The sequence below is a fragment of the Bombina bombina genome, chromosome 6 (genome assembly GCF_027579735.1).
Source record: "Bombina bombina isolate aBomBom1 chromosome 6, aBomBom1.pri, whole genome shotgun sequence".
Taxonomy (NCBI): domain Eukaryota; kingdom Metazoa; phylum Chordata; class Amphibia; order Anura; family Bombinatoridae; genus Bombina; species Bombina bombina.
This window is the reverse complement of record NC_069504.1, coordinates 648,044,712-648,069,958: the sequence shown is the minus strand read 5'-3', so window position 1 is coordinate 648,069,958 and position 25,247 is coordinate 648,044,712. Positions and strand designations below refer to the sequence as shown.

Here is a 25,247-nt window from a genome sequence, read left to right as displayed (position 1 = left end):
TTTAAGCAAATATGAAGTCTCTGTCTTTTGTAATAAAATCAACAACTACCTCTACCATTAAGAACCATAACAACTGCAGCATGAATTTTTTATAATTATGAGTAGAGTTGGAAGCCTTCCGCATTTGCCAGGTTCTTCCGTATTTTCATTATTTTTTTTCCTGTCTCCCTGCTCTCCTATTATGTCCCTCCTAAAGCTCAATCTTCCGTGCTATGTGAGGCAGGTCAGGCAGCGTCGCAATGAAGAAATATTAAGCAGCAGCCACAAAACTAAGCATAGTTACTTGCTAGATGCCAAACAAGCCGATGCTTCTTCTAAAGCGCTATTGCTGCCTACCTGATGTCAAAGTGGGAGGAATGAGAAGTGGGAGGAGGGGAGGTGCAGCCCATTCTCCTAAATAGGTCAGTGAAAGAGGGTTCAGTACCTATTTTTTTCATTGGGAACTTTTAAAAAAATATATTAATTGGTGGTGGGCCTACACCTACATGTCAGTCTGCAAAGAACATTTTCATACCTTCTAAGGCTCAGCTTATAAGGTAAGTGGGAAACATGGCTATCCAGATACAATGGGAGAAAAAATTATACTAACAGACAGCGTTTCTCCTGAGACTTTGGGGCCGAATTAACAATGCATATGCTGATGGAATTAAGCATTGCACAAGCAGTTATAGTGAACTGCTTGTGCCATGCTGCCCCCTGCAAATTCGCAGCCAATCGGCCGCTAGCAGGGGGTGTCAATAAGCCTGATCATATAGGATCGGGCAGATTGATGTCCTCCGTCTCAGGGGCGGCGGACCAGTTAAGGTGCAGCGGTCTTAAGACCGCTGCTTCTTAACTTCTGTTTCCAGGGAGCCTTAAGGCTCGCTCGGAAACAGGGGCATCAGGGGCCATTTGGCCTTTGATAAATCGGCCCCCATGTATTTTTTATAATGACCTTCAATTTAATTTCTACTCTACCTGGCAAGTAATGTTGTATAGGATATTTACCTTGCTCAGATCAACTCTAAAAAGTAATAGACTGTAAAATGATTAATCTTTATGGCCTCTAGCTCAGTACTAATTGCTGTTATCCTCATTCTGACATGCAACAAATGTTCTAAATAGTGTGTCTGTGTGGTTGTTAGCATGTCTGTGTGGTTGTTAGCATTTCTGTGTTAGCGTCTAAGTATTTCTGTGTGTTAGTGTCTATGTGTTAGTGTGTATCATTGTGTCTGTGTGGTTGTTAGGATGTCTGTGTGGTTGTTAACATGTCTGTGTGATTGTTAGCATGTATGTGTGGTTGTTAGCATGTCTGTGTGGTTGTTAGCATGTCTGTGTGGTAGTTAACATGTCTGTATTGTTGTTAGTGTGTATTTGTGGTTGTTAACATGTCTGCGTGGTTGTTAGCGTTTATGTGTGGTTGTTAGCAGGTCTGTGTGGTAGTTAACATGTCTGTATTGTTGTTAGTGTGCCTTTGTGGTTGTTAACATGTCTGCGTGGTTGTTAGCGTTTATGTGTGGTTGTTAACATGTCTGTGTGGTTGTTAGTGTTTATGTGTGGTTGTTAGCATGTCTGTGTGGTTGCTAGTGTGTCTGTGTTAGCATGTAAGACTTTATGTGTGTTAGTGTCTATGTGTTAGTGTGTATCAGTGTGTCTTTGTGGTTGTTTGCATGTCTGTGTGTTTGTTAGTGTGTCTGTGTTAGCCTATATGTATTTCTGTGTGTTAGTGTGTATTAATGTGTCTGTGTGGTTGTTAGCATGTCTGTGTGGTTGTTAGCATATCTGTGTGGTTGTTAGCATGTCTGTGTGGTTATTAGCATGTTAGTGTGGTTGTTAGTGTGTCAGTGTTAGCATGTAAGGCTTTCTGTGTGTTAGTGTCTATGTGTTAGTGTGTATCAGTATGTCTGTGTGGTTGTTTGCATGTCTGTGTGGTTGTTAGTGTGTCTGTGTTAGTGTATATATATTTCTTTGTGTTAGTGTGTCTGTGTGGCTGTTAGCGTGTCTGTGTGGTTGTTAGCATGTCTGTGTTAGCATTTAAGTCTTTCTGTGTGTTAGTGTCTATGTGTTAGTGTGTATTAGTGTGTCTGTGGTTTTAGCATGTCTGTGTGGTTGTTAGTGTGTCTGTGTTAGCGTATATGTATTTCTTTGTGTTAGTGTGTATTAGTGTGTCTGTGTGGTTGTTAGCGTGTCTGTGTAAGCGTGTAAATCTTTCTGTGTGTTAGTGTGTATTAGTGTGTCAATTTGTGTGTTAGTGTGTCTTTAGCACAATGTTAGACAAATTAATTTAAGAACAGAGTGTGTCATCTTCAGCTTCATTCTTCATGTAGAAACCTGGGAATCAATCAACCCAGAGTAAGTGGAGTGTATTTATCAGCAACTACTGGCGAGTTTGATGATTTCCTGAGAATTTTGTCAATTCCCAAGTTTCCCTTATTTTTTTCAACAAAAGTTGGAAACCTATTTATGAGTGCTATAATTTTAAATTCTTTTTTTTATAAAGATTTATTTCTAAATATATGTATATTTATATGAGCACATGCTGAATAAATACACTTATGAACCCTGCAGCACAAAATGGGGGCCTAGTTATCAACGTGTCTACTTTTCCTGCCTTCGCCGGCCCAATACGCCCGCCTAAGCTCGCCTCACATCGCCGCCGCGGACCTGCAAAAATTCGCCTAAGTTATCAAAAAAGCTGTCAAAAAGCTGCGCACCAAGTACGGGGCGATGAGCAGCGGACTGTGAGAGTTATCACTCATCCGATCTCGCTGCTCTTCGGCTTTTTTACAGCTTTTTTGCTAGCCTGTCACTAAGCACCCACACTAAACTACACTGTTCTACCCCCTATACCGGCGCCCCCGGAGCCCCCCGCAACTAAATAAAGTTAGTAACCCCTAAACCGCCGCTCCTAGACCCCGCCGCAACTCTTATAAATGCATTAACCCCTAAACCGCCGCTCCCGGACACCGCCGCAACCTATATTATACCTAGTAACCCCTATCCTGCCCCCCCTATACCGTCGCCCTCTATAATAAAGTTATTAACCCCTAAACCACCGCTCCTAGACGCTGCCGCAACTCTTATAAATGTATTAACCCCTAAACCACCGCTCCTAGACCCCGCCGCAACTCTTATAAATGTATTAACCCCTAAACCGCCACTCCTAGACCCCGCCGCAACTCTTATAAATGTATTAACCCCTAAACCGCCACTCCCGAACACCGCTGCCACCTACATTATACCTAGTAACCCCTATCCTGCCCCCCCTATACCGTCGCCCTCTATAATAAAGTTATTAACCCCTATCCTGCTGATCCCGCACCTCGCCGCAAATAAATAAATAGTTTAACCCCTAAACCACTGCTCCCTGAACCCGCCGCAAACTATATTAAATTTATTAACCCCTATCCTGCCCCCCTACACCGTCGCCACCTATAATAAATTTATTAACCCCTATCCTGCCCCCCCTAGACCGTGGCCACCTATAATACATTTATTAACCCCTATCCTGCCCCCCACTACACCGCCGCCACTGTAATAAAATTATTAACCCCTAAACCTAAGTCTAACACTAACCCTAACACCCCCCTAACTTAAATATTAATTAAATAAGTCTAAATAATATTTCTCTTATTAACTAAGTTAATCCTATTTAAAACTAAATACTTACCTTTAAAATAAACCCTAATATAGCTACAATATAAATAATAATTATATTATAGCTATTTTAGGATTTATTTTTATTTTACAGGCAAATTTCAATTTATTTTAACTAGGTAAAATAGCTATTAAATAGTTATTAACTATTTAATAGCTTACCTAGCTAAAATAAAGAGAAATTTACCTGTAAAATAAATCCTAACCTAAGTTACAATTACACCTAACACTACACTATACTTAAATAAATTATTCCTATTTAAAACTAAATACTTACCTGTAAAATAAACCCTAAGATAGCTACAATATAATTAATAATTACATTGTAGCTATTTTAGGATTTATATTTATTTTACAGGTAACTTTGTATTTATTTTAGCTAGTTAGAATAGTTATTAAATAGTTATTAACTATTTAATAACTACCTAGCTAAAAGAAATACAAAATTACCTGTAAAATAAATCCTAACTTAAGTTACAATTAAACCTATCACTACACTATCATTACATTAATTAAATAAATTAACTACAAATAACTACAATTAAATACAATTACATAAACTAACTAAAGTACAAAAAAATAAAAAAAGCTAAGTTACAAAAAATAAAAAAATAAGTTACAAACATTTTAAAAATATTACAACAATTTTAAGCTACTTACACCTAATCTAAGCCCCCTAATAAAATAACAAAGCCCCCCAAAATAAAAAAATGCCCTACCCTATTCTAAATTTAAAAAGTTCAAAGCTCTTTTACCTTACCAGCCCTTAAAAGGACCTTTTGTGGGGCATGCCCCAAAGAATTCAGCTCTTTTGCCTGTAAAAGAAAAATACAACCCCCCCAACATTAAAACCCACCACCCACATACCCCTAATCTAACCCAAACCCCCTTAAAATAACCTAACACTAATCCCCTGAAGATCATCCTACCTTGAGTCGTCTTCACTCAGCTGAGCAGCGATGGAACCGAAGTGGACATCCGGAGCGGCAGAAGTGATCATCCAAGGGGCGCTGAAGAAATCTTCCATCCGATGAAGTGATCCTCCAAGCGGCGCTGAAGAAGTCTTCGATCCGGGCGATGTCATCTTCCAAGAGGCGCTGAAGAAGTCTTCTATCCGGGCGCTGTCATCTTCCAAGCCGGGTCTTCAATCTTCATCCCGCCGACGCGGAACATCCTTCTTTACCGACGGACTACCGACGAATGAAGGCTCCTTTAAGGGACGTCATCCAAGATGGCGTCCCTTCAATTCCGATTGGCTGATAGGATTCTATCAGCCAATCGGAATTAAGGTAGATAAAATCTGATTGGCTGATGGAATCAGCCAATCAGATTGAGCTCACATTCTATTGGCTGTTCCGATCAGCCAATAGAATGCAAGCTCAATCTGATTGGCTAATTGGATCAGTCAATCGGATTGAACTTGAATCTGATTGGCTGATTCAATCAACCAATCAGATTTTTCCTACCTTAATTACGATTGGCTGATAGAATCCTATCAGCCAATCAGAATTGAAGGGACGCCATCTTGGATGACGTCCCTTAAAGGAGCCTTCATTCGTCGGTAGCCCATTGGTAAAGAAGGATGTTCCACGTCGGCGGGATGAAGATTGAAGACCCGGCTTGGAAGATGACATCGCCCGGATAAAAGACTTCTTCAGTGCCTCTTGGAAGATGACATCGCCCGGATCGAAGACTTCTTCAGCGCCGCTTGGATGATCACTTCTGCCGCTCCGGATGTCCACTTCGGTTCCATTGCTGCTCGGCTGAGTGAAGACGACTCAAGGTAGGATGATCTTCAGGGGATTAGTGTTAGGTTATTTTAAGGGGGGTTTGGGTTAGATTAGGGGTATGTGGGTGGTGGGTTTCAATGTTGGGGGGGGTTGTATTTTTCTTTTACAGGCAAAAGAGCTGAATTCTTTGGGGCATGCCCCACAAATGGCCCTTTTAAGGGCTGGTAAGGTAAAAGAGCTTTGAACTTTTTTAATTTAGAATAGGATAGGGCATTTTTTTATTTTGGGGGGATTTGTTATTTTATTAGGGGGCTTAGATTAGGTGTAAGTAGCTTAAAATTGTTGTAATATTTTTAAAATGTTTGTAACTTTAGTTAGTTTATGTAATTGTATTTAATTGTAGTTATTTGTAGTTTATTTATTTAATTAATGTAATGATAGTGTAGTGTTAGGTTTAATTGTAAATTAGGTTAGGATTTATTTTACAGTTAATTTTGTATTTCTTTTAGCTAGGTAGTTATTAATTAGTTAATAACTATTTAATAACTATTCTAACTAGCTAAAATAAATAAAGTCCGGCGGATCGAAGTTTACGTCACTAAATTCTACTTTTGCCGGTCTCTAGCCTTTGATATCTAAGGCGAATCAGCCTCGCCACAAATACGCTGGGGAATTCCAGTGTATTTGAGGTTGACGGCTTGATAACTAGGCCCCATGGGGTCATATGCGATTCCTCTAAAATTGAATGTGGTTTTACAATTAAAAGGTACCAACCACTAAAATACAGTACACTGTTAAAAATAATTACGTGCTACTAAATTTTTTAGTTAACTTACAAGAAAAAGGGGGGGGTAAGCACAATTAAACATTTGGGCTCGATTACAAGTGGATCAAAATCCAAAGCACAGGGTGGTATACTATTACATCTCTGTGGGGGGGGGGGAATGAAGAAAAAATACTGAGAATGGGTATGGCTGGTATGTAATTTTGGGAAAAGTTTAATTTATTGAGAAAACATTTCTTGAACTAATAATTAGTAATTTCATGATGAATTGCTGATCATTTTGGAGTCCAGTGTCAATCTTTGTATTATGGAATGACTTTTTAAATTATTTTCTTTTTAATGCATGTCCTTTCCCAGCACATGCTTGTAACCTAAATGTAAACATAAAGTAGTAGTAACTGTAAGAACACTAGGCTGGATTTATTCACTGACAATTTGTCAACAACTTTCATCTTTGTCATTTCTAAGTGCAAATAAAAAGTTCACCTAGGTAATATCTGAACAGCTCAGCCTGCTAATGTGTAAAACAGATGCTGGAGATTTGAACAGTTAATTGAGTTGATCAGCTTGCAACCTTTGCTCCATCTAGTTAATGTTTTACTAATTAAGAGCACAAGAACGACCCTTTCACATGGCCTCCTGACTCGAAAAAGTATAAATGAGAAAACTTGATATCAGTTAACTTAGTTCCACTTTCACCCAACAACATGGCAAAGGGGTTTTATGTCAGCAAGCTCATAGCAGTTGTTGGTATCTTGTTTTCTGTGGCTGCTGTGGCTACAATAATAGCTCTTGCAGTTGTTTATTCACAAGAAAAGGGCAAAAATGTTGTAGTGTCACCTTCAGAAACAAGGCCAACCGTGTTACCAACTAGCAGTATAACAAGTGCCCCTCAGAACTCAACTACTGGTTCCACATTGTCTTCTACAACTACAGCACCAGTGGGTAATGAAACTTGGCACAAATTTAGACTTCCAAAATCCCTAATACCACAGCACTATGATATTGAGCTCAAACCTTATCTAGAGGAGAATACAGAAGGACTCTACATCTTTGAGGGCAAAAGTGCTGCTTTCTTTTTGTGCAATGAGACCACCAATCTTGTTGTGATTCACAGCAAGAAACTCAATTATACCCTACAGTCTGGGCATCATGTTATCCTTAAGAATGAAGAAACTGGCTCAAATGTCCCTCTAACAAGGACATTTCTTGAGGTGCCAACACAGTATTTGGTTGTAGAGGTGGCTGAAAACTTGCAGCCTGGCAAACAGTACTCTCTTCACACTGTGTTTCAAGGGGAGCTGGCCGATGACCTGGCTGGATTCTACAGGAGCGAATACACAGAAGATGGTGTAAAAAAGTAAGATACAAACCATTCTGATATCACTATTTTTAACTTGAATTAAAAAAAAAAATATGAGTTCTGGTTGGCAGGTATACATTATTTAACCCGACAATTCAGTATATTAGCAGGCTGTCGATTAAAATCTTCACATGAGTGAAGTGAAGTGAGGGGCAGTCAACGGGATAAAATAATTACTTTTTATGTGTGTTACTGGCAAACAAACAGGTACAACTATTTATTTGTATGCTACTTACAGTCAAGGGGTAATATTACTGCTCAGTTGTGCTAAATGTACATGGCAGGATCATAAGTGGTGCCTAAAGAAGAGTTTTTGAGGGAGGGCATTGTATGACCCAGTCACCTGTAGATTGTCCAGTATTTTTTGTGGAAACTCTATCTATCACAGATAGGTAATATTTATTATTATTGACATCATTATTTTGTTGTCATTGGCTCATCCGATGAATTTAGCTAGCTCCTAGTAGAGCATTGCTGCTCCTTCAGCAAAGGATATCAAGAGAATAAAACAAATTTGATAGTACGGTATAACTAACTTGCAAAGTTGTTTAAAAGTGTAATATCTGAATTAGGAAATAAATGTTTTGGGTTTAATGTCGCTTTAAATAATTGTCCTGTGTGCTTAATGTTAGTATTAAGCACCATATGCTTTATAGTTTGTTAACTTGTTTCTATGGTAACTAAACATAATAGGAATACGTATGTTACCATGTAATTAAGTGTTGTAACTTTCACCAATTAAAACTCTGCTCAGGGTGTTCACAATTGCCTATAAGTTACAAACAAAGTTCTTTATAGCTGAAGAATAAAATTTTGAAAAAACACCAGGTGCACTATGGAATCCGATTGCTGTCAAACTGGCATATGTGTCTAATTCTTTATAATTGTACATAAATAGGGACAAACAAATGCAAATTGTAATTTACAAATATGTTTTGTTTATTGTCAGATTTTAACGGCATTACAAATGGTCAACTTGTTTCCCTTTAAAGGGCCATAAAACCTTTGGAAGTTGAAACTTTAAATTAACTGATGCCAAATGAACACAGCTCATTGTAGTGAAACAGGTGGAAATATAATTCCATTAGGTGAAATATCTTATTTTTAATTGTTTTTGTGAAATTAGCTGTGTAGTTTAAGTTCTTCTATATGTCCGGTGTGCAGCCTTGATATTAAGGGCACGTAGTACGCAAGAGATATTTATTGCTGTGCCAGTGGTATACGTGAATTGGGAGAGGAACAGAGTATCATATTTCATATGAAGTGATTTTTTTTTATGACAAATTATGTAAATAGAAAGGACTATTGTTTTAATTCACATTGGAGATCTCTTGCACTACGTCCTATAATCCTATTCTTGAAGATTGCGAGAGCAGCAATGCAGTAAGGGCAGAAGCGGCACTCAAGTTACTCTTTCCCTCTTATTTAGGGCAGATTGGATAGAGAGGGGATTACAAGTATTTAAGGTTCTGAGTGGCCCCAGGTAACTGTGGGGAACCTGGAGAATCTCCTAGTACATGTCATTTGGCATAGTATGGAGTTGGCTGCATTAGAGTGTGCCTGGGCACACCTGGCACATCCTGTGCGCACGCCTTTTAAAATCATTTACATTTTTCAACTTTTGTTGCATTTGTTCTAAAATGATAAATGTGAAGCCCTTTAAAAAAAATAATTATGCATCCAAGAAACTAGTGTTTGTAAAACTGTTGCTCTAAAGGTGGAAAAAGCTTTTCTATGGTGGGAAAGGTTTCAAAGAGTTCAGACTTACACTACTTGAAAATTAAAATTTACACTATTCAATAAAAATGTCCTTGTCAGTTGTTTGATTCCTGTGACAGCCAATAGGTATGTAAGCTTCATGTTTGTTCTTGGCCAATCCTCAACCCATTAAAAAAAAAAGTTTATTTTGTGTTGCTGCTGGCTTGTAGCAGTAACACTAGCTACGACTTTACGTTTTTTTTAAAGTTTAAACTGTTGACCATTTGCTCCTCTGCTGCTCTGATAAAATGTTCCATAGGAAAAAGCAGATATATAGATTTTCATTAGCAAAGAAATTACAAACAACCCTCTTAATAAATATTAGGGAAACCAAATAAAAAAAAATTCTTGGCAAAATATTAATCTGAAACATCATTTTCTATCTGTGCACATGGCTAATAGGGATGTTGCTCTACTACAGCTTTATATTACTGAAGTTTGTAATGGAGAATAGAGCATCATCCCTGCAGTTCCCCAACCTATGTAAATTTGTTGAATGCAAAAAAAAAAAAAAAGAGAGAATGCCAGCAGTAATGGTCTTTATACTGTACTGTACGTGTAGCATCTTGTTTCTTGGCATTAGCACACATATCACAGACAGCACTTTGTTTAAAATATATGTACCTAGGGCTAGATTACAAGTGGAGTGCTAATTTATCCCGTTTACGGACGCACAATAAATAACCAGTCATTGCAAGTGGCTGGTTATTGTTATTGCGAGCTCGCAATAGCAATAAGCGCTCCAAAAGTCAGACCTCTGATTAATTTTTAAAATATCCATAATTGCCCCAAAATAAAGTATTTGTTTTCCATTTTAGTAAAAAGCAATGTGTGCATCTTTCTTTCTTTTTTCTTTTTCTTTTTTAAAAACAGCTCAAAACAGTTTTATGGGGTTAAAGTGTGCGGGTGTGGGGTGTTAGAAAAAAAAAAAACACACTGAAAAGTAACTTTACATAGCGGTCTATGGGGACTGTGTAATTACTATAAATATATATGTATATGCTTATATACATATATATGTATTTGTTAATATGTGTATACTGTATACATATATACATATAAACACATATATATTCATATACATATATATTTATTTGTTAATATGTGTATACTGTATACATATATACATATAAACACATATATATTCATATACATATATATTTATTTGTTAATATGTGTATACTGTATACATATATACATATAAACACATATATATTCATATACATATATATTTATTTGTTAATATGTGTATACTGTATACATATATACATATAAACACATACAGTATATATTCATATACGTATATATTTATTTGTTAATATGTGTATACTGTATACATATATACATATAAACACATATATATTCATATACATATATATTTATTTGTTAATATGTGTATACTGTATACATATATACATATAAACACATACAGTATATATTCATATACATATATATTTATTTTTTGCTGCCCATCGCTGCGTGATTTACCCCCTTCGATGCGCTAGGTGCTGTGTCTGACAGCATGAGAATGAAGCTCCCATTGGAGCCTATGGAAGCTCGCTCTCGTAAGCGCAAAACCTCCCTGCAATGCAAACGCGAGGTGACTTTAGCATTGCGCCAAACTTGTAATACCAGCGTTCATTTTGTGCTCCACTCGTAATCTAGCCCTTAGTCTTTTTTGGGCTCCCCAAAACTAAGGTTTTTAATAGGATGGTAGTCATTACTTTAAAGAGGTTTATAACAGTTATAAATGAAAAGGGGGGAGGATTCTACACAAAATATAGTGGACTAGTAATTGTCTCAATCATTGACCCATACACTCAACAAACACTAAGAAGGAGAGAGTGTGTGTGTGTGTGTGTGGGGGGGGGGGAATATATTGTATCACTATTACTAACCAATATCTCAAAGAAAGAAAACAAGGATATCCCCGAAGGCAGTCACTCAATTAGACTGAGGGCGTTTAAGGAAGGCCACACTTTAAACATAACTTTTATTAAATTGTACTTAAAGAATAAAAATATAATACCAACAAGGTACTGAAGTAAAAACAAATAAAATGAAACAAAGATTTTCCCAAATAACACTGCCTGTGGCTCTGGTTAATGATACAAAAAAGTATCTCATATATCAAAATAAAGTAGTATAGTCACTATCGATCATAGGCTGCAGTAATACAAGTCTAGTTGGATAAAGAGGCCCACTGTGGAGTATTCAGCAAATAAAAAAGATTTCTATGCACGTACAAACTATGGCCCAGATTACGAGTTTTGCGTTAGAGGCTATGCAGTGCTAACGAGCAGTTTTCCCTCACCGCTCACTTACCTACAGCACTGGTATTACGAGTTTTCAGAAACCCGTCGTTAAAAGGCAAGAAGTGAGAATTGAGCAAAATTTTTCTCATTACCGCACTCCAATACCAGCGCTGCTTAAGTCAGCGGTGAGCTGGTCGTACGTGCTTGTTCACGATTTCCCAATAGGAATCAACGAAGAGAGCCGGCTGAGAAAAAGTCTAACACCTGCAAAAAAGCAGCATAAAACTCAGTAACGCAGCCCCATTGATTCCTATGGGGAAATAAATGTATGTCTACACCTAACACCCTAACATGAACCCCGAGTCTAAACACCCCTAATCTTACACTTATTAACCCCTAATCTGCCGCCCCCGATATCACGACACCTGCATTATACTTATTAACCCCTAATCTGCCGCTCCGGACACCGCCGCCACCTATATTATATGTATTAACCCCTAATCTGCTGCCCCCAATGTCACTGCAACCTACCTATACTTATTAACCCCTAATCTGCCGCCCCCAACGTCGCCGCCACTATAATGAACATATTAAACCCTAAACTGCCGCACTCCCGCCTCGCAAACATTAGTTAAATATTATTAACCCCTAATCTACTGTCCCTAACATCACCACCACATACATACATTTATTAACCCCTAATCTGCCGCCCCCAACATCGCCACCACTATACTAAATGTATTAACCCCTAAATCTAAGTCTAACACTAACCCTAACACCCCCTAACTTAAATATAATTACAATAAATCTAAATAAAATTACTATCATTAACTAAATTATTCCTATTTAAAACTAAATACTTACCTATAAAATAAACCCTAAACTAGCTACAATATAACTAATAGTTGCATTGTAGCTATTTTAGGGTTTATTTTTATTTTACAGGCAAGTTTGTATTTATTTTAACTAGGTAGAATAGTTATTACATAGATATTAACTATTTAATTGCTACCTAGCTAAAATAAATACAAAAGTACCTGTAAAATAAAACCTAACCTAAGTTACACTAACACCTAACACTACACTACAATAAAATAAATTGACTAAATTAAATATAATTACCTAAATTAAATTAAATTAGCTAAAGTACAAAAAACAAACAAACACTAAATTACAGAAAATAATAAACAAATTACAGATATTTAAACTAATTACACCTAATCTAATAGCCCTATCAAAATAAAAAAGCCCCCCCAAAATAAAAAAAAACCCTAGCCTAAACTAAACTACCAATAGCCCTTAAAAGGGCCTTTTGCAGGGCATTGCCCCAAAGTAATCTGCTCTTTTACCTGTAAAAAAAGATACAAACAACTGCCCCAGCAGTAAAACCCACCACCCACACAACCATCCCCCAAATAAAATACTATCTAAAAAAACCTAAGCTCCCCATTGCCCTGAAAAGGGCATTTGGATGGGCATTGCCCTTAAAAGGGCAGTTAGCTCTTTTGCAGGCCCAAAGTCCCTAACCTAAAAATAAAACCCACCCAATACACCCTTAAAAAAAACCTAACACTAACCCCCTGAAGATCGACTTACCGGGAGAAGTCTTCATCCAAGCCGGCCGAAGACCTCAACAAAGCCGGGAGAAGTCTTCATCCAAGCTGGGCGAAGTGGTCCTCCAGATGGGCAGAAGTCTTCATCCAGACGGCATCTTCTATCTTCATCCATCCGGCGCGGAGCAGGTCCATCTTCAAGACATCCGACACAGAGCATCCTCTTCATCCGACGACTAAAGATGAATGAAGGTAAGCTTGCATTCTATTGGCTGATTGGAACAGCTAATAGAATGCGAGCTCAATCCTATTGGCTGATTGGATCAGCCAGTAGCATTGAAGTTCAATCCTATTGGCTGATTGCATCAACCAATAGGATTTTTCTACCTTAATTCCGATTGGCTGATAGAATTCTATCAGCCAATCGGAATCTAAGGGACACCATCTTGGATGACGTCACTTAAAGGTACCTTCATTCATCTTTAGTCGTCGGATGAAGAGGATGCTCTGCGTTGGATGTCTTGAAGATGGACCCGCTCCGCGCCGGATGGATGAAGATAGAAGATTCTGTCTGGATGAAGACTTCTGCCCATCTGGAGGACCACTTCGCCCGGCTTGGATGAAGACTTCTCCCGGCTTCGTTGAGGACTTCGGGCCGGCTTGGATGAAGACTTCTCCCGGGAAGTCGATCTTCAGGGGGCTAGTGTTAGGATTTTTTAAGGGTGTATTGGGTGGGTTTTATTTTTAGGCTAGGGACTTTGGGCCTGCAAAAGAGCTAACTGCCCTTTTAAGGGCAATGCCCATCCAAATGCCCTTTTCAGGGCAATGGGGGGCTTAGGTTTTTTTTAGATAGTATTTTATTTGGGGGGTTGGTTGTGTGGGTTTTACTGTTGGGGGGTTGTTTGTATTTTTTTTTACAGGTAAAAGAGCTGATTACTTTGGGGCAATGCCCCGCAAAAGGCCCTTTTAAGGGATATTGGTAGTTTAGTTTAGGCTATGTTTTTTTTTATTTTGGGGGGGCTTTTTTATTTTGATAGGGCTATTAGATTAGGTGTAATTAGTTTAAATATCTGTAATTTGTTTATTATTTTCTGTAATTTAGTGAGGGGGTTTTGACATTGGGGGCGGCAGATTAGGGGTTAATAAATAGTATGTAGGTGTCGGCGATGTTGGTTAATAATATTTAACTAATGTTTGCGAGGCGGGAGTGCGGCGGTTTAGGGGTTAATATGTTTATTATAGTGGCGGCGACGTTGGGGGCGGCAGATTAGGGGTTAATAAGTGTAGGTAGGTTGCGGCGATGTTGGGGGCAGCAGATTAGGGGTTCATAAATATAATGTAGGTGGCAGCGGTGTCCGGAGCGGCAGATTAGGGGTTAAAAATTTTATTATAGTGTTTGCAATGCGGGAGGGCCTCGGTTTAGGGGTTAATAGGTAGTTTATGGGTGATAGTGTACTTTTTAGCACTTTAGTTATGAGTTTTATGTTATGGCGTTGTACCATAAAACTCTTAACTACTGACTTTTAAATGCATTAGGACTCTTGACGGGGTAGGGTGTACCACTCAGTTTTTGGCCTCCCAGGACAGACTTGTAATACCGGCGCTCAGGAAGTCCCATAGAAAAAAGACTTTACGAAGTTTACATAAGTTGTTTTGCGGTAAGGCCAAAGAAGTGTGCGGTGCCCCTAAACCTTCAAGACTCGTAATACCAGCGGGAGTAAAAAAGAAAGAGTTAGGACCTCTTAACGCTGCTTTTTTTCCCTAACGCACAACTCGTAATCTAGTTGTATGTTTTTTATGAGACACTACAACGGGGTGTGATTGGGAAATAATCTTAACGCTATATTCTGACGCTGAAAGTTTCCACGGTTGTTTCAAAAAGGTCAGGGCAATATCTACTGCATAACTGATCAAAAAAGTGCAGATAAGTCCCAAAGGACCCACAGTTAGCTAAAAGGCAGTGTTTGGGAATGTTTCATTTAAATTGTTTTTACTTCAGTACCTTGTGGGTACTATATTTTTATCCTTTAGGTACAATTTAATAAAAGTTATGTTTTTAAGTGTGTCCCTCCTTTAATGTCCTCAGTCTAATTGAGTGCCTTCAGGGATATCCTTGTTTTCTTTCTTTGAGATATTGGTAAGTGTATAACAGTATAGCTTTACAGTAATCTTTCTCATGCTGAAACAGGTAATTTAATTTGAAAACATACACTCTTCATTCTATAGTTAATTGGCTCTGTATATTAACAAAGGAGTTGGTGAGACTGAAGCAACTACAGAGAATGAAAAGGTTTAGGAGAATATTAATGAATCTATACCCATGATGGCTACACTGCAAGTAATGAAAGCAAATGCAGTACTGAAATCACTTATAAAATAAAGAAGCTAATGGATTAGTTGGTGTGTTAAAGTATAAATATGTATAGATTTACCCATATCTACAATTCAAAAGTACAGCTGTTCATGTCTAGATCCTGCTGGTCCTTGCTGCCCTGTCCTACCTGGTGTGTGTTACTGCCCTGTGGTACCTGGTGTGTATTACTGCCTTGTGGTACTTGGTGTGTATTACTGCCCTGTGGTACTTGGTGTGTATTACTGCCCTGTGGTACTTGGTGTGTATTACTGCCCTTATTACTGCCCTGTGGTACTTGGTGTGTATTACTGTCCTGTGGTACCTGGTTTGTATTACTGCCCTGTGGTACCTGTTGTGTATTACTGCCTTGTGGTACTTGGTGTGTATTACTGCCCTGTGGTACTTGGTGTGTATTACTGCCCTGTGGTACTTGGTGTGTATTACTGCCCTTATTACTGCCCTGTGGTACTTGGTGTGTATTACTGTCCTGTGGTACCTGGTTTGTACTACTGTCTTGCATTCCTACTGTCATTATTCCCCTGTATACCTTGTGTGTATTACTGTCTTGTGGTACTTGGTGTGTATTACTGCCCTGTGATACTTGGTGTGTATTACTGCCCTGTGGTACTTGGTGTGTATTACTGCCCTGTGGTACTTGGTGTGTATTACTGCCCTGTGGTACTTGGTGTGTATTACTGCCCTGTGGTACCTGGTTTGTACTACTGTCTTGCATTCCTACTGTCATTATTCCCCTGTATACCTTGTGTGTATTAATGCCTTGCATTTCTACTGCCATTATTACCCTGTATACCTTGTGTGTATTACTGCCTTGCATTCCTACTGCCGTTATTGCCTTGTACACCTTGTGTTTATTACGGCCTTGCATTCCTACTGCCGTTATTGCCCTGTATACCTTGTGTGTATTACTGCTTTGAATTCCTACTGTCATTACTGCCCCGTATACCTTGTGTATATATGTATACATATATAGACATATTTAAGTGTATTGGAGCCCTTTGCTGTCACTATGCATTTACTAAATATATTTCACATTCCAATGTTATTTACATAGCAGAATATGTTCTATGTATTCATAAATATATATATATATATATATATATATATATATATATATATATATATATATAAAATTATATATTTATATATTTTTATATATACAGTAGATAGATAGATAGATAGATAGATAGATATATATATAGATAGATAGATAGATAGATAGATAGATATGTATTTTACAAAATACCATTAGATATATGTAGAAATATGTATTTATGAATAATTAGAACATATTCTTCTATGTGAAGAACATTGGAATGTAAAATATTCATGTCGGGTTAGCACACTTGAGAATATGCAATCGGCTTTTTCACGTGAGTAGGTTGTTAGGTTTTTTTTCCAATTTTTGTTTTCCAATTTTTTTTTACTATTGACTATCGGGGAATATGTTATCGCAAGCGCGATATTCTAAGTTTGGCTTTTTACATGCATCAGGTTAGCGCCGAAGCGAAAGCTATTTACTTTCAACTTGTGAAACGAGTGTTACCCGATGCGCACAAAAAGCTTACTTTTAGCAGAGTTAGCGCTAGTTAGAGTAAGAGCTTCTACCAGAGTTAGCAATCCATTTTTAATCTGGCCCAATATTGGCCGAACAGTGTTTTTAGCATATGTGTATTGCATTTTGTCTAGTAATGATTCTTAAAACGTTTTTACTATTATATTTATTTATTTATTTTAGAATTGCTTATGTTGAGTGTTTTTTTTTATATTTGTAGCTTCAGATTCATTATGTTAAATAAACATAGTTTACTCACTTCTAAAATAAATTAAAAAATCTTCCGCATTCCTTGCTGCATATGAGTACCTGATTTCTTTTGAATATATTTTAATTAAAATACAAATAATTAGTCATAGATGTTTATAAAATAAAACTAGGAGATTACATGGCAATCAAACTATTTTAAATGGCCATTATAGTAAAAAAAATAAGATGATCTAGCCTCTAATTTGTAGTGTATGTAGTTTTAGCACTAACGACTCTGTGCCTCTATATGTTTAATACCCACAAACTAGTTAAAAACATTCGGCTAGATTTAGAGTTCTGCGGCCAAAGGGGTGCGTTAGCTATGCTTGCTTTTTTTCCCCCGCACCTTTTAAATACCGCTGGTATTTAGAGTTCACAGAAGGGCTGCGTTAGGCTCCAAAAAGGGAGCGTACAGGCATATTTACCGCCACTGCAACTCTAAATACCAGCGGTGCTTATGGACACGGCAAGCTTCAAAAATGTGCTCGTGCACGATTCCCCCATAGGAAACAATGGGGCAGTTTGAGCTGAAAAAAAACCTAACACCTGCAAAAAAGCAGCGTTCAGCTCCTAACGCAGCCCCATTGTTTCCTATGGGGAAACACTTCCTAAGTCTGCACCTAACACCCTAACATGTACCCCGAGTCTAAACACCCCTAACCTTACACTTAACCACTAATCTGCCGCCCCCGCTATTGCTGACCCCTGCATTATACTATTAACCCCTAATCTGCCGCTCCGTACACTGCCGCAACCTACATTATCCCAATGAACCCCTAATTTGCTGCCCCTAACCCCCCGACCCCTATATTATATTTATTACCCCCTAATCTGCCCCCCCCACGTCGCCACTACCTACCTACAATTATTAACCCCTAATCTGCCGACCGGACCTCCCCGCTACTTTAATAAATGTATTAACCACAAAAGCTAAGTCTAACCCTAACCCTAACACCCCCCTAAGTTAAATATAATTTTTATCTAACTAAATAAAATAAATCTTATTAAATAAATTAATCCTATTTAAAGCTAAATACTTACCTGTAAAATAAACCCTAATATAGCTACAATATAAATACTAATTATATTGTAGCTATTTTAGGATTAATATTTATTTTACAGGCAACTTTGTATTTATTTTAACCAGGTACAATAGCTATTAAATAGTTAATAACTATTTAATAGCTACCTAGTTAAAATAATTACAAAAGTACCTGTAAAATAAATCCTAGCCTAAGTTACAATTAAACCTAACACTACACTATCAATAAATTAATTAAATAAACTACCTACAATTATCTACAATTAAACCTAACACTACACTATCAATAAATAAATTAAATACAAATACCTACAAATAAATACAAATAAATACACTAACTAAAGTACAAAAAATAAAAAAAGAACTAAGTTACAAAAAATAAAAAAATAGTTTACAAACATTATAAAAATATTGCAACAATTTTAAGCTAATTACACCTACTCTAAGCCCCCTAATAAAATAACAAAGCCCCCGAAATAAAAAAATGCCCTACCCTATTCTAAAATAAAAATTTAAAAGCTCTTTTGCCTTACCAGCCCTTAAAAGGGCCTTTTGCGGGGCATGCCCCAAAGAATTCTGCTCTTTTGCCTGTAAAAAAACATACAATACCCCCCCAACATTACAACCCACTACCCACATACCCCTAATCTAACCCAAACCCCCCTTAAATAAACCTAACACTAAGCCCCTGAAGATCTTCCTACCTTGTCTTCACCACACCTGGTATCACTGATCCGTCCAGAAGAGGGTCCAAAATCTTCCTCCTATCCGGGGCTGAAGAGGTCCATCATCCGGCTGAAGTCTTCATCCAAGCGGGGGCTGAAGAGGTCCATCATCTGGCTGAAGTCTTCATCCAAGCGGGGGCTGAAAAGTTCCATCATCCGGCTGAAGTCTTCTATCAAGCGGCATCTTCAATCTTCTTTCTTCCGGCTCCATCTTCATCCCGCCGACGCGGAACATCCATCCTGGCCAACGACTTCCCGACGAATGACGGTTTCTTTAAGGGACGTCATCCATCTATCAGCCAATCGGAATTATGGTAGGAAAATTCTGATTGGCTGATGGAATTAGCCAATCAGATTCAAGTTCAATCTGATTGGCTGATCCAATCAGCCAATCAGATTGAGCTCACATTCTATTGGCTGATCAGAACAGCCAATAGAATGCAAGCTCAATCTGATTGGCTGATTGGATCAGCCAATCGGATTGAACTTGAATCTGATTGGCTGATTCCATCAGCCAATCAGAATTTTCCTACCTTAATTCCGATTGGCTGATAGAATCCCATCAGCCAATCGGAATTCGAGGGATGCCATCTTGGATGACGTCCCTTAAAGGAACCGTCATTCGTCGGGAAGTCGTCGGACAGGATTGATGTTCCGCGTCGGCGGGATGAAGATGGATCCGGAAGAAAGAAGATTGAAGATGCCTCTTGATAGAAGACTTCAGCCGGATGATGGACCTCTTCAGCCCCCGCTTGGATAAAGACTTCAGCCGGATGATGGACCTCTTCAGCCCCCGCTTGGATAAAGACTTCAGCCGGATGATGGACCTCTTCAGCCCCCGCTTGGATAAAGACTTCAGCCGGATGATGGACCTCTTCAGCCCCGGATAGGAGGAAGACTTCGGACCCTCTTCTCTATGGATCGGTGATACCCGGCGTGGTGAAGACAAGGTAGGAAGATCTTCAGGGGCATAGTGTTAGGTTTATTTAAGGGGGGTTTGGGTTAGATTAGGGGTATGTGGGTGGTGGGTTGTAATGTTAGGGGGGGTATTGTATGTTTTTTTACAGGCAAAAGAGCAGAATTCTTTGGGGCATGCCCCGCAAAAGGCCCTTTTAATGGCTGGTAAGGTAAAAGAGCTTTTCAATATTTATTTTAGAATAGGGTAGGGCATTTTTTTTATTTTGGGGGCTTTGTTATTTTATTAGGGGGCTTAGAGTAAGTGTAATTAGCTTAAAATTGTTGTAATATTTTTATAATGTTTGTAAACAATTTTTTTATTTTTTGTAACAGTTCTTTTTTTATTTTTTGTACTTTAGTTAGTTTATTTAATTGTATTTATTTGTAGGTATTTGTATTTAATTTATTTATTGATAGTGTAGTGTTAGGTTTAATTGTAGATCATTTTAGGTATTTTATTTAATTAATTTATTGATAGTGTAGTGTTAGGTTTAATTGTAACTTAGGTTAGGATTTATTTTACAGGTAATTTTGTATTTATTTTAACTAGGTAGCTAATAAATAGTTGGGGGGGCAGATTAGGGGTTAATAACTATTATGTAGGTGAGGCTGTGTTAGGGGCAGCAGATTAGGGGTACAAAAATTATTAGAGTGGCGGCGATGTGGGGGGGCCTCGGTTTAGGGGTACATAGGTAGTTTATGGGTGTTAGTGTACTTTAGAGCACAGTAGTTAAGAGCTTTATGAACCGGCGTTAGCCCAGAAAGCTCTTAACTCCTGGCTTTTCTCTGCGGCTGGAGTTTTGGCATTAGATTTCTAACGCTCACTTCAGCCAAGACTCTAAATACCGGCGTTAGAAAGATCCCATTGAAAAGATAGGCTACGCAATTGGCGTAGGGGGATCTGCAGTATGGAAAAGTCGCGGCTGGAAAGTGAGCGATAGACCCTTTCCTGACTGACTCTAAATACCAGCGGGCGGCCAAAACCAGCATTAGGACCCCCTAACGCTGGTTTTGACGGCTAACGCAGAACTCTAAATCTAGGCAATTGGTAATGTACCACTTGGGAACTGCAGAACAATGCTGGTCCTTAGAGAAAACTGATGCTTACCCAATCAGCAGCGCTAGTCACTCATCCCTGCTGTACGATTAGCACTGCCGATTGGCTCAGTGGTAGTTTCCCGTCAGGTTCTTATCTAGGCCTTTTTAATAACCATGTGCACAGACAAAAAAAAAATTGTTTGGACCAATTGTTTGGAATTTCTTAACAAAAATCTATTTCGCTGCTATTTCCTATTTTGGCAACTGTTTAAGGGAAGCAGAGGAATAGCTTGACAGAAGCTTAAACTTAAATTAAGTTAAATGAACCAATAATATGTATTTCATGATCTTTACTTCTAGTATCAAAATAAGCTTCATTCTCTTATTATCCTTTGCTGAAGGAACAGCATGCACTACTGAGAGCTAGCTGAACGAATGAGCCAATGAGAAGAGGCATATAATGCAGCCACCAATCAGCTCCCAGCTCCCAGTTGTGCTTTGCTTCTTATGAACCTAGGTGTGCTTTTCAACAAAGGATACCAAAGGAACAAAGTAAATGAGATAAAAGAAGAAATATGGAAAGTTGTTTAAAATTACATGCTCTATCTGAATCATGAAATGTAAATGTTGACTTTACCTTTCTTTTAAAGTAAAAGCTAGTGCTAGCACTACAAGTCAGCAGCACAAAAAATATATATTTTAATTTTATATTATTTATTCCGTTTTTTTATCTATTTAATGGCTTGAGGACTTGGCAAGGACACATACATCAATTTACTGCCAAGAACAATGCTAAATCTCTATTGAATAGTGTAAATTTATAATTTTGTAAACTTGAACTTTTAAAGGCTTTCTTGACTTTAGAGAAACGGTTTAAACTGTGATAAAATGTAATTTCACACTGCAGTTCCGGTACCATTTAATATAAAGATTGTATTATAATAATGATTTTAACCTCACAAGTGAACTAAAGTTTTTGGCCACATGCAGCCATTTATTAATTTTTAATTAAAGGGGCCAATTGTTTTAGCGTTTTTGGACGAATGCAACAAAAATGGAAAAACCATCTACTTTCTAATCTAAGAAAAGAAGTCCCAAAGTTTTATTCAAAGGGGTTTTTACTTGCAAAGGGATGGAGAAATTTAGTTACAAATTTTGCATTAATCGGCACTGCACTAATTTGTTTGGTCCCTGTGCCTGCCTTAAAACAATAATTACATTGTAAAACTGAACAAATTTATAACATTTTATCTTTTTTTTCTCTATAATTGGTGTGTAGTTCTGGTGTGTGTTATTCCACTGTTATGTGAAATAAAGAATTTATAATGAAGCACTGACTTATTAAATGGCACCACCAGCATCTTATCGAATATTCCTTTTAAATGTCCTCACTTTGGTTTGTGTTTTTAGTTCTCTGCAAGATCAGTGCATTACAATATCATACTAAAGAAAATCTCTGACTGCTGGTACTCAAATAACTGACATGACAGTGCGCTTTCAGACTTAAATATTATTTTTGTTCACAGGATTATCGCTACAACCCAGATGCAGGCTCCTGATGCAAGGAAAGCTTTCCCCTGCTTTGATGAGCCAGCAATGAAAGCTACCTTCAATATCACCTTGATACACAAGCCAGAATACAAGGCAATTTCAAACATGCCAGCAATCAGTAAGTGCTTTTCTTGCTGCAAACTTTTGTGATAATATAAATCAGGGTTATAGGTTATTGGTAAATACTTAGACCATAACCTCAATTAAAACAGAAATTTGTAAATACGGTTTTGCCATTTATATTCTGCACCACAATCAAGGGGCAGAACACAGTAAATTTACATGTCCAGTTTTGGGTAGTGCAGAATACACAAGATGTTACTAACAAATAAACTTCCATTTACTAAACTCTGGGGATCAATGTATGTGTTTGTTTTGTTTTATATCTTTCTGGGAATTTGAATATGAAATAGTCAATTTATAGTTGAACTTCTGAATAGCAGAGGAGTATCAAACGCAGACCTGCAAAGACACATTCATCTTAGCAATGTTTGTCCAATCATTAGATCAAACCCATGGGTACTCTCAACCATTTCAAGTTAGGGCACTTTTGTATCCTAAGGGATAGTTAGAATATATAAGGAGAAAATATCAATTATGTTCCTTAAAAGGTTCTAACTGGATATTAAATATCATGAATTAAAAATGATACAAATATTTTTGTATGAAAAAAGATTGTTGGGGGGCATTTCCAAGTAGCGGCTCTGAGCAGTCGCATGTTTCTTGAGCTCCGGGCGAGGTGACAATAATCCGCCGATTATAGCTCAGATTATACAGCATTCAACTACAAAAAGAGTGACTTATCTACTATAGCCTGCTGTGTTTATGACCCCTGGGTTGAAACTGGACAAAAGAGGCCTGCAGCGGCGGCAAAACTCGCAGGCAGCGTCCCCCCCCCCCCCCGGATCTCCGGGGTAATCTATCGAAGCTGGTCGCATCTTACAGATAAAGTTTCACCTTAGACTCTTCACAGCCTTTTCCATCTCACAGAGACAACGCATGTTAGCACAAGATATACTGGCGTCAAAGAGAACTCAGTTACAGAAGAATACTGCAATGGTGAGCAGAGAGCTTTGCGATATGTCAGATAATCGCTTTGCCAAATTAGAAGCTATGCTACAGGCTTTGATTGATAAAACACCCTCAGAGCGAGAATTGCAACTCCTCATCAATAGAGTGAGAGGAACTGACCATGTAGCATTACCAGACCAATTAGCTATAGCACAGGAGGATAAAGTGACTACGCAGCGTGGTGAGTCTGACCTAACCAATACACATATGCAGGGAAAGCCCACACTCCTATACCATAAGACTGCATCGATGCCTACACAACAGCAAACTAACATTAAATATATGGAACCTGCAATCGGATCGGGGACTGGTGATGGAAGCGCACCCCAATGGTTGATGCTGGAATCCTCAAGGCGGGAAAACTATACATGCCAATCCAAAATGGAGTTTACTCCACGCTACTGCCAGCAGTCAATCTCCGACACCACTATGATGCAGGATTACAGAGATGAGGGGGGACCCAGCTCTGTCAAGCAACAGAAACGGGAACGCATTGAAACTACGGGCTTAAACATACCTGGTAACTTGCTTCATACAAAACATCAGAGCGACACTCCAGACCCCGCATTCTATGATGGAGCACTTGATATGCTGCCTGGCACCACGCCCGATCTATACACAAAGATGGCCCTGAGTGAGCACCAGGATATGATCCATATTAATCAGGTGAAAAGATGTGCTGGTGATTTACCGCTCACTAGTCTGGTGGACACTAGAGTCGATTTCTCCTTATTGTTATGTTATGAAGGGGGCTAGATTTCCCATGAGTGTTGGGTATGGACAAGCAACGATTAAAGAAAATGACAACATAAATAATATTCAAGTTGGTTTTCTGTGTTTATATGTCTCATTTAAAATACAATTGTCACGAGTTGTTATGCATGTATTTATTTGCACATTAGATTTGAGGTTAATATTCAATGGCTTAATGCGCTAAAACTGATTGATATAGAAAATGGACCAAATGTATTATGACACAACACTCCATTTATTGTCCTCTGGGAAGCACTGAATGCTTGTAATACCTTTATGTACCCTTGAGAGCTCTTTGTGGGGGTTGGGGAGGCTCCCACAAAGACTCTAACAGTCAGAGAAGGATTACAAATACAGAACAAAGCCTTGGCTCCACAATGACAAGATAGGGCTTGGCTGGAATCCACTTGCGGCCTGCGGCCGGGGTTGCACCTGAGTTCTCAGTAACAAATTTTACATCTGCAGGGAAAGGAGCCTTACATTGACAGTACACTTAAGAAGGACTTTGAACGGTTTTGGTCTATTAGGAAACACCGTCTGGTATCTTGTTCCAGAAACAGAGCACAACTCTTCTTATGGAAAACATAAGTATAGCTAATTTAAAGTATTTAAAGCAGCATGATAAAGGAGAAGTGGGTACGGTCTTCTTATTGCTTATGTGTATATCGTAAGAAACTACAAACGCCATTTAAATGTTAATGTGTGAGTCTAGTTAAGTTGAGGAGATCAGCTTTGGTTTATGCATCTATAATATCAAAATACGTTATGCTTTATATTTTACTATTTTACGTTAGATGCATATTGTTTCTTGTTTGTTTTTGTTTTTGTTTTCAATATAAGCCCCTGGACATTTACA

The 25,247-nt window shown here is 38.2% G+C and overlaps 1 protein-coding gene across 1 annotated transcript in view; it reads left to right on the top strand.

Moving 5' to 3' along the window:
* The first annotated feature begins 6,856 nt into the window (after window positions 1-6,856).
* LOC128662188 (aminopeptidase N) overlaps window positions 6,857-25,247 on the top strand; it is a 57,609-nt gene continuing 39,218 nt past the window's right edge. The window contains exons 1-2 of the mRNA XM_053716011.1: window positions 6,857-7,510; window positions 22,543-22,685. Of these exons, the coding sequence (XP_053571986.1) occupies window positions 6,858-7,510; window positions 22,543-22,685 (796 nt within the window). The 5' untranslated portion in view covers window position 6,857. The remainder of the gene's footprint in view (window positions 7,511-22,542; window positions 22,686-25,247) is intronic.